Source organism: Octodon degus, unplaced genomic scaffold (genome assembly GCF_000260255.1).
Source record: "Octodon degus isolate 3935 unplaced genomic scaffold, OctDeg1.0 scaffold00373, whole genome shotgun sequence".
NCBI lineage: Eukaryota > Metazoa > Chordata > Mammalia > Rodentia > Octodontidae > Octodon > Octodon degus.
Window position 1 is genome coordinate 643,604 of NW_004524949.1, and position 10,762 is coordinate 654,365.

Consider the following 10,762-nt stretch of genomic DNA (forward strand, 5'->3'; position numbering starts at 1 on the left):
TCTTGCCTCTAGCCTCTTTGCAGGGAGTTCTGCTGAAGGGTTCTCTGCTGGGCCTGCAGCTTGGGTCGAATGAGGATCCGCGGGCCCCGGGTCGTCTCACTCATATGCAGGGCCTGTGCTCTGGGTCTATTCAGGATCCGGAGGGCCCCGGGTCATCTCACTCACTCGCCGGGCCTGAGCTCTGGGTCTGTTCAGGATCCCGTGGCCCTTGGTCGTCTCACTCACTCTGGATATTGTCTTAATGTAGTTATTCATAGTGCAAGATGTAGACATTTTTTGTTATATAGGTCTTGCTTTATCTTGGTGTTAACCATCTAGCAGAAAAGTATAAGCACAAAGTATAAAAAGTAAAGCCATATTAATATGCTGAGCTGTAAAAGGCTCAAGTCAACAACTTCTGACATTGCCAGTTCTGCAGGTAACCCAGTACTATTATGGACTACTGGACTATATTGGATTACTTTGCTGAATTCACACACCTACAATATTTGAATGGTGATGGAATACCCATCTCTGACAAAAGTAAACAAAAAAAGGGGATATAAATGAAGGACCATTTTGTAAATACACACACACACACACACACACACACACACAAAATAGTTGGCATAGATACACAGCTATTTTCTCTTAGTTCAATGAGAAGAAATTTTTGAACTAATAGTGTTTAGACAAGGTGGATGAGTTTAGCTGAAGCATGTAGGAAAGCATCACCATCCAGGTGTCCATTGTTTTAAAGAGTTTTTTTCTTCAGTCTTCAGCTGATGTGTTGGCCCTACTCCTACCCCTGATTCCTGAATATCTGTTTTAGGAGGTTTCACAAAGTTTCCAGTATTATATATTGAGAAAATGACCAGAGATTTACATTAAAACATTCATAATTTATTTTATAATCTCAAAAATATGTAGAGATGGTTATAAACTTATCTTTCTTTCACTCAGATGCAGCCCATGCAGAAGTACCAAAACAAAACGTTTCAGATTCAGAGATGAATGAAATGGTGATCTTTCAACAGACTGTGAACTGAATCGTCCACATTTCCAAGTACAATAAACATTCAGTTGAACATTCATTATTCTTCAGAGTCTTCAATATTTTAGAGGCAATGCACTCTAGCTCAATAGACTCTATACACTCACCAGTTGAAATTCTTCTCATTATTCAGTACCTAGTGTCCCTATTCTGCTTTCTAGCTCAATTGATTGACTGATGGATTGCAGTATTGGGGATTAAACCCAAGCCCTTCACATTGAGCTCTACAAAATGCCTTTTCTTATTTTTTATTTTGTGGTGGTATCTCACTGCCTAAGTTGTCCAGGCTGGGTAGGATTTTGGAATCTCCCTGCCTCAGCCTCCCAGAGTGCTGGAATTAATTAGAGACATGTACCACAACTTGTTTTAATAGTTATCCTAAATATTTTTCCTCAGGGGCATTATAGAGTTTCCTATGTAGCATGTCCTGAAGCATAAATTAAATTATATAAAGGTTACTGTAAATTGTATTTGAATATTTTAAATGTTATCCTTGAAATTTTATCAAATTGATATTGTAACTTCTCTTTGAAATAACACAAGGAACTTGTATGTACTCTCCTTACTTACATACTATCAATTGTTCATACTGTGGTAGCCTTGTCCCCTTCTTCAGCCCTTACAAATTAAAAGTATTCATATTTATAGTAACAGTTAATGTAAAATTTAGATTTAGCTACTTCTTTTTGTTAAAAATTCTTTGTTTCTCATTTCTTTGTACATCATGATTATTTTCCCTCTTCCTGGAAATAAATCATTGATTGATTGATTGGTGGGTTTATTGTGGTGCTAGGCAAGTGCTCTATCATTGAGAACATGCCCACTTTGAAGTACACCTTTCATAAGTTCATTTAATATAGTTATGCTGGTGGTAAATTTGTCATTTACCAGAAAATATGCACTCAATTTTATTTTATTTTTTATACACTCAATTTTAAACTCAACTAAATTGATATGCATATACAATCTACTATAAACATTTTATATATGTCTTTTTGTGAATAAATATGGATATATCTTGGGTAAATCCAAAGACTGAAATGGCTTTGAATTTACCTGATCTACATCAAAGAGTAGGTTTTTATCTTAATTTAAAACTAAATTTAGAGGGCCAGCTAGATAGCTCAGTGGATTAAAGTGTCTGCTTGTGCAGAAGGAGGGACCAGGGTTCGATCCCTGGCATGTCTTGCGGGCCCCACCCCCGGGCATGCTGAGACAGGGATTGAGACTGGGTGTGGTGGCTGTAATTCCAGTGCTTGGAAGGCTGAAAACAGAAGGATCACTAAGAATCCAGTCTACATAGTGAGACCCTGTTGACGCTGTACTAAATATATTTAAAAAAAAACAACTAAGTTTAGGGCTGAGGAGGTTGCAGCTCTATGGTAGAGGATCTGCCCAGCATGTCCAGAGAGAGCCCTGGGTTCAGTCCCTAGCACCAAAACAAATGACACCCTTCATAACATTATTTATTTATTTATTTATTTATTTATTTTTATAGTTCATATAAATTTATTAAAATTGGCATCTTTAAACTTCTCTTCAGTGAACATCCATCTGATTGCCTTTGTAAGGATGAACTGTGTACCCACTCATGCCATAGTCCTTAAAGATATCAGTACAAGGAAGGGTTACCTCCATCTCCTCAATCATGATTTCCTTTGAGAGGGAAGTTCAGTCTTCCTGCATTATTTGAACTCGGGCTCAAGTCATCTTGCCTCACCTGTCCAGTAGATGGGCGCAGCCTGGTTTATTTATCTTCAATTCTTAATTCTTTCCTGAAAACTTCTTGCACTATGCATGACAGCCATGGCTGCAAAATCTGGACCAAAGCAAGCCATCCAGATGTGTAATTATTCAAGCAAAGCTGGTCCAGCTAAGCCAGACCCCAGTTACACTGGGCATGGTGGCACACAGCTGTAATCCCAGTATTTGGGAGGCTGAGGCAGGAGAATCGTTGTTGAGTTCAAGAGCAGCCTGGGCTACAAAGTAAGCTCAAGGCCAGCCTGAGCTGCACTGTAAGACTCCTTTCCACTTCTGGCTTTCCCAAGAACCTTTATACCCATGGCTGGAGGCTTAATGTTTAGGACCTTAAGTTCTCATCCTTTTTTGCCACTTAACTGGCCATAAAATGCCATCAAATGCCAAATTCCACGTGTGTAATTCACCGTTCCACAAGCCAGATCAAACCACTCTATTTATAAAGAGAAAAAGTAAGACTAAATTTCAAAACAAGATAATAGGAAGAAAATAATAGTTATTACAGTGTGTATTTTCATTTTTAAATGAGTTACTTGGAGTACAAGATAAAGGCATTTTATTGTGCAGACAATATTAGCACAAACCTTTTGGTTCAATGAACTAAGGAAAATTAGTAATATAGCTATTTTAACTAATATATATATATTTTTTCCTCCTTTTTCTCCACCCCTTTCCCAGTTTCTCTTTCCTTTTGAAATTTCTTCCCTTTTCACAATATCTATCACACATTTTGGATCTTATTTACTCTTTCAGCTTCTCACATTAGGGAGAGAGTATGGTGCTTTCACAGGTACATCTGCTTTATTTCACTTATGTGTACAGTCTTGAGTTATATCAACTTACACTGCCACTACACCCACCTCTGATTTGTTGATAATATCAGTTCTTTCCAGGGTGAGATGGAATCTCAGTGTTATTTTAATTTTCATCTCTCAAATGCCCAGTGATGTTGAACTTCTTTTCATATATTATTGGCTATTTATATTTTTTCAACTGAGAAATGTGTATTTATCTCACATATCCATTTTTAGATGGGGTCTTTAAATTTGGGAGGTCTGCTTTTTATTTTTTATATGTTGTTGATAGTAATCCTTTGAGAAACAAATGGCAAAACCAACTGGTGGGATTTATCTTCACTGTGTTGTTAGTTTCTCTTACTGTGAAAAAACTTTTTAATAAGATGAAATCCCAATTATTGATTCTTTGTGATACTTCCTTTGCTATTGGGGTATTATTCATAAAGTCTTTGTCTATACCAATGTCTTCAAAACTTTTCCCTATTCTATTTTCCAGCTTCTGTTTTAATATGGAGATCCCTTGCAAACTGTGGTACAGGATTACAGGATAAATCCTGAGGGTACTTGAGTGACCTTATCAGATACAAAAGTTATATTTATTGTCATATAGGTCTTGCTTTATCTTGGTCTTCACCATCCAGCAGAAAAGTATAAAAATGAGGTATATAAAGTAAAGCCATATTAATATGCTGAGCTGTGAAAGGCTCAAGTCAACAACTTCTGTGGATAACCCATTACTATCGTGGACTGCTGGACTGTGTTGGATTGTTTTGCTGAATTTGCACACCTATAGCATTTAGATGCTAATGGAATACCCATCTCTGACAGGACTAAACCAAAAAAAGGGATACAAAGGAAGGACCATTTTGTATCTGTATATGCAGAATAGTTAGAATAGATATACAGCTACTTTCGCTTAATTCAATGAGAAGAAAGATTTGTACTAATAGTGTTTGGACAGGATGTCATGTCTGCATCTTGTACTATGGATAACCACTAAGAAAATAACAATGTACAATGTATTAATTATTGAAACTGTTCTATTAATCAGTTTTGAAACTGTCTCATTGATACTTGTTTCTCAATAAAATAAAATAAAAAATAAAAAAATAAACTATAGATTCGCACTCAAAAAAGTATGGAGATCCTTGATCCATTTTGAATATAGTTTAATGCATAGTGAACGATATGGGTCCAATTTTAATTTTTGGCATGTGCACAGTCAGGTTTTTCAGCACCATTTGTTAAAGAGGCTATCTTGCTTCCGTAAATGTGTTTGGCACCTTTGCAAAGATCAGATGGCTGAGTATGTCTTGAGTTGTTTCTACATCTTCTAATTGGTTCCATTATCCTTGGGTCTTTTTTTTTTCCTGGCACTGCACTTTTTTATTGAGAAATAAATATAAATGAGACAGTTTCACAGCTGATTAATAGGACAGTTTTGATAATCAATACATTGTACATTGTTATTTTCTTAGTGGTTATCCATAGCACAAGAAACAGACAGGATAACCTGTCCAAACAGTTAGTACACCTCTTTTTTCTCATTGAATTAAGCAAAAGTAACTGTGTATCTATCCTAACAATTTTGTATATATAAATACAAAATGATCTTTCCTTTGTATCCTTTTTTTTGTCCTGTCACAGGTGAATATTCTATTGGCATCTAAATACTATAAGTGTTTGAATTCAACTAAAAATCTAACACTGTCTAGCAGTCTATAATATTAATGGGTTATCCTCAGAAGTTATTGACTTGAGCCTTTCTTTTACAGCTCATCATATTAATATGAATTTACTTTATATATCTCACTTTTATACTTTTCTGCTGGATGGTTAAGACCAAGATAAAGCAAGACCTGTATAACAAGAAATGTAGGTTTTGTATCTGATGAGGTCAGCCAAGTACTCTCAGGATTTATCCTGTAGCCCTGTACCACCTTTTGTACATTCGTCAGTGTCTGACATGAGGATGAGTCACAGCCATTGCTTGACCTATTTGCTCTCTGTGAAAGCCTGAGAGAATGTTTTTTTCTCTCCATGTGACTCTCCCCAGGCTCACTTTACATCATCAAACACATTCCTCTGTGGCTCCATAATCTTCTTGATCAGAAAATTGGGAGCACAACTGAGTTACATGTTGTTACAGTACAGGTTCTCTTATGTCCTGAGTCTTCACTGACCTTGAAAGGCTAGGGTGCATTTAAAAAAAAAAAAAAAGAATCACAGTAGCTTTATAGTATGATTTCAAACCAGGGATTGTGATATCCTCTGACTTGCCTTTTTTGCCCAGAATTGCCTTTGTTATTTTAGATCTCTTCTGATTCTGAATGAATTTTAACATTGTTTTCTGTAATTCTGTGAGATAAGCTGTTGGAATTTGATTGGGATTGCATTATATCTGACTAGTAGCTTTGAAACTGCCCATTTTCACTGTTTAGTCTTCCTGTGCATCAACAAGGGATATTGTTCCATTTTCTGATAGTCTTTTCTTTTCTTTCTTTCTTTTTTTTTTTTTTTTTTTGCGGTACTGGGCATTGAACTCAGTACCTTGCACTTGCCAGGCAAGCACTTATTTGACTGAGCTATCTCCCCAGCTCCTGATATCTTCTTCAATCTCCTTTTTTAGAGTACTGTAATTTTCAGCATATAGAGCTTTTACTTCCTTTGTTAAATTGATTCTTAAGTATTTCATTCTTTGGATGCTATTGTGGAGGGTGTGGTTTCCCTAATTTCTCTCTTACTGTGTTTATTGTTTGTGTATAGAAATGCTATTGATTTTTGAATGTTGACTGTTGCATTGCAGAAATGAGAAGACATGAACACAATGCAGGAGGCAAAGAGAAGGGAGTGAAAGTGAAAAGCAAAAACACTCCTCCAACCCATGGCTTTTATTTTTTTTCCTCCATTGTTGTGAGATCCCTCAAGGTTATACCAGTCAGGGTTTCTGTGCATGTGTTGGCTGTATACCTTGCTTACATCTTATCCTCAAATAACCTGAGGTTCTCAGGGAATAATACTCAAAACATAATGGAAGTGTGTCTGTCTGCAGACTCTGGAGGTACACAGGTCAAGGAAAGGTCAGCACTTAGCTCATGGAGTGTGTTCAGGAACAAGCTGTCCTTTTTCCTTTAACCCATGTTTATCCTACAGTTGACATTGTATCCAGCTATGCTACTGAATTCGGTTATTAAATACAGGAGTCTTTTGGTGGAGTTTTGGGGGTCTTCTATGGAGAGTATCATGTTATCTGTGAATAACAATAATGACACTTTTTCCTTTTTTATCCTTATTCCTTTTATTTCTTTCTCTTGTCTAATTGTTCTGACTAACATTTCCAAAGATATATTAACTTGGAGTGGTGATAATGGACATCCGTGTTCCTGATTTTAGAGTAAAAGCTTTCCGATTTTTTCCCATGTAGTAGTCTGCTGTTGGTTTGTCATAGATGGCTTTTACCAGATTGGGGTGAAGAGTATCTGTTCTGATTTTCTGTAAGGCTTTTATTATGAATGGGTGCTAGATTTTGTCAAAAGCTTTTTCTATTTCTACTGAGATTATAATATGATTGTCATCTATAGCTCTGTTAATATGACATATGTTTATTGATTTGCATATGTTGATTCATCCCTGCATTCCTGGCATGAATCCTACTTGGTCATCACTTTATAATCTTCTTGATAATTTGCTGAATACTGTTTGCTAGGATTTCATTGAGGATGTTAGTATCTATGTTCATTAAGGAGATTGACCTATAGTCATTTTGGTGGATGTTGGGTCTTTCTCTGGTTTTGGTATTAGGATAGTATTTGCCTCCAGTAATGAGTTTGAGAAAATTGCTTCCTTTGTTCAGCTTCACTAAAGAGTTCAAGGAGTATTGGCGTTAAATCTTCCTTAATTTCTTGTACAATTCAACTATGAATCCATCAGGACCAGGGCTTTTCTTTGTTGATAACTTTTTAATTGCATTTTTAATTTGATTGACTGGTATTGAGTTATTTAGAATTTTTATATCTTCGTGATTCAGCTTTGGTAATTCATATGTTTTTAGGAATATGCCCATTTCTTCTCTGTTTTCTAACCTATGACAGTAAAGAGTTTAGTGTACATATTGGTGATCTTTTGAATTTCCACAGGAACTATTGTGATTTCAATCTTTTTATTCCTTATTGCTTGGATATGAGGTTTTTTTCTTTCCTTTTTTTTGATAAGGTTGGCTAGTGGTTTATCAATTTTATTTATTTTTTTCAAGGAACGAATTCTTCAATTCATTAATTTTGTGTTGTTTTCTTAGTCTCTGTAGTGTTAATTTCTGCTTTGATTTTTATAATTTCCTCCCTTTTTTGGGCTTTCTGCTTGACTTGTCCTTCTTTTTCTAGGAGTTTGAAGTGCAGCGTAAGATTTATTTGGGCTCATTCTGTTGTCCTGATGTGAGAATTCACTGCTATAAATATCCCTCTTAAGACTGCTTTCATTGTGTCTCACAGGTTCTGGTAAGTTGTATTTGCATTTTAGTTCGCTTGTAGATATTGTTTAATTTCTCCCTTAATTTCATCTGCAACCCATTGGTTGTTCCAGAGGGAAGTATTTAATTTCCATGTGTTTATGGAGCTTTTGCAGTTTCTTTTGTCAGCAATTTCCAATTTCATTACACTATGTTCAGATGATATGCATGGGATAAACTCAATTCCTTTGCATTTACTTAAGCATATTCTATAGGATAGTATATGGTCTATTTTACACAGTGTCTTGTGTGCATCTGAGAAGAATGTGTATTCTGATGTTGTTGGGTAGAAAACTCTGAAAGCATCTATTAAGTCCATTTGTTCACAAATTTCATTCAGTTTTGCTATTTCTTTGCTGATTTTTTTGTCTAGTTGATCTCTTTGTGACAATGGGGTATTAAGGTCCCCATTACAATCGTGTTATTGTTTATTTGACTCATGTCTATTAATATTTGTCTTATACACTTGGGTGCTCCCATATTTGGTGCATATATACTTATGATTGTTATCTCTTCCTCTTGAAGTTTTCCCCTCACAAGTACATAGTGACCTTTTTATCTCTTTTGATTATTCTTGGCTTGAAGTCCACATTGTCTGCAAACAGAATAGCTCCTTCTGCTTTTTATGAGGTGTTATGGCTTGTGCCTAGATGTCTGTCTCCCTAAAGCCTCCTGCAGTCATGGGGTAAGAATTTATTGCTTATAATTGATTCATAGTCTTACACTTTTATTTATTTATTTATTTTTGCACATCACTCCTTTATTATACTGATCTGGAACAAGACATAGTTATGCTCAAATGAGTGCTGGCCCATGTGGTGAAGCCAGGCCGGCTGGAACATGATTCAGAAATCAGACATTGTGAGATGCACTTAGACATGGTCAAAAGGCATTTTCGCTGCCATCAAAACAAGGCAGAGGGATCCTAAGATACACAGCAGGACGCCCTCCTACCATACAGAGGCCAGAGCTCATCCTGTACTGGTGTGAGGAATGGCTTATGTTCTGGCGACCACATGTGGAACTATCCAACCACCACTAGAAGCCCCAGAAGGGTTTTTGTTTAGATACATAATTTTGTAAAGAAATTGAACACATAAACTTAATTCAGGATTAAGCCCAACCTTCCGGAGTCAGCTCCTCTAGGGTGAGGGAAGAAACTGTACTTCAGTCACCATGCAGGTTACATTCAACTCTCACTGGAATGTCGAGAGCTTGCTGACTGACTGGACTACAGAAGAGCGCAGGGCTGGCTCTGGGGAGCAGCGTGCTCAGGCCGCTCCTCGCTGGTCATGCCTTGGCATGGTTATCCCTGTCCCCTACTCAAGCAGGTCCTTAGTAAACAAAGCAGAAGCACCAGAAAGTTACTACCTCTCAGCTCTCCCGGATAAGAAGAGCCTTCCCTGGGCTTGGACTGAGAACTAGAGGTTGTGTCCTAGATACAAAAATATAGATATGAAACAAAAGCCTAATGTCCCAAGGGAGCAGGAAGTAATAGACAGAGCCCGGGGAGAGCTGCTGTCTCTCACTTGTAAATCCCACAAGCTGGGGTTCAAGGCTGCAGATAACAGCTTCTCCTGCAGGCACCCTGTTCTTTGATCCCTTGCTTGGGATGTTATCGGCTAGCATTTGTGTGAACCTAGTGCTAGGCAAATGGTGGAAGTTAATAGAGTAGTTTGTATTCACTTAAGTAATTATGCACATTCCTTAGCCTGCCTTTACCCCTCAATAAATGTAAGATGCTTCTGAGGCTCTGGGCTCACTTGGAGAGAGACGAATCTCAGTGAGACCGCTGAAGCTGTATTCACTGGGTCTTCTCCTTGTTTCTTTCGGCACTGACCCATAACATACAACACCAAGAGGTACTGTTCTCCCTAGATTCTATCAAGGGAGTGGGTGCAGAAGCCAAAATGCTAAAAGGGAAATGGCAGCCACTGGTCCCCATCTCAACTACAATACAGGATAACTACAGATGTGGTCAGTGTGACAGGCGGGGAGAGTGTGGAGGGTGGGGGGATGGGGCGCAGGCTGCTGGTGGTCTTCACTTCTTGGCCTTGCCCTGGGCAGCCACAGCTTCCATGGCTTTGCGCACGGTCTCTTCAACCCTGAGGAACTGCATGGGCTTGGTGGGCTTTAAGTTCCTGTCCAACTCGTAGACAACAGGAATACCAGTTGGCAGGTTCAGCTCCATGACGGCTTCTTCAGAGAGACCTTCCAGATGCTTGACTACACCCCAGAGGCTGTTGCTGTGGGCTGCAACCAACACCATTCCCCCTCCTTGATCCGGGAAACAATTTCTTCATTCCAGAAGGGCAGAGCTCTGGCAATGGTGTCTTTCAGACTCTCACAGGAAGGCAGCTGATCTTCAGTGAAGTCTGCACAGCTACGATCCTTGCTGACAGATATCAAATTCGCAGCCAGCATCTCGCAGTGCCTGCCCACCGCGCTTCACCTCTTCGCGGCCCGCCGGACTCAAGTGGGCATCACACCAGCCTCTGAAGTGGTTCTCCAGGTTCCAGGCACTCTCGCCATGCCAGATGAGCATGAGCTTATAGGCAGCCATAGCGACAGGAGAGAGGTGGTGCAGCGAGGCTGGAGCAGGCTGAGACTCTGGTGACAAACCCACAGGCTGAGATTCTGGTGGCAATCATTTATTTATTTATTATTTAT

At 38.3% G+C, this 10,762-nt stretch overlaps 1 protein-coding gene and 1 pseudogene across 1 annotated transcript in view; one reads left to right on the forward strand and one right to left on the reverse strand.

The window, feature by feature from the left end:
• Nucleotides 1-1,242, forward strand: part of LOC111814600 (phosphatidylinositol-binding clathrin assembly protein-like) — a 64,539-nt gene extending 63,297 nt beyond the window's left edge. Inside the window, exon 15 of the mRNA XM_023708464.1 lies at nt 943-1,242. Coding sequence (XP_023564232.1) covers nt 943-993 — 51 coding nt within the window. The 3' untranslated portion in view covers nt 994-1,242. The remainder of the gene's footprint in view (nt 1-942) is intronic.
• Nucleotides 1,243-10,094: 8,852 nt separating this feature from the next.
• On the reverse strand, nt 10,095-10,516 carry LOC101592811 (annotated as a pseudogene).
• Nucleotides 10,517-10,762: the final 246 nt, after the last annotated feature.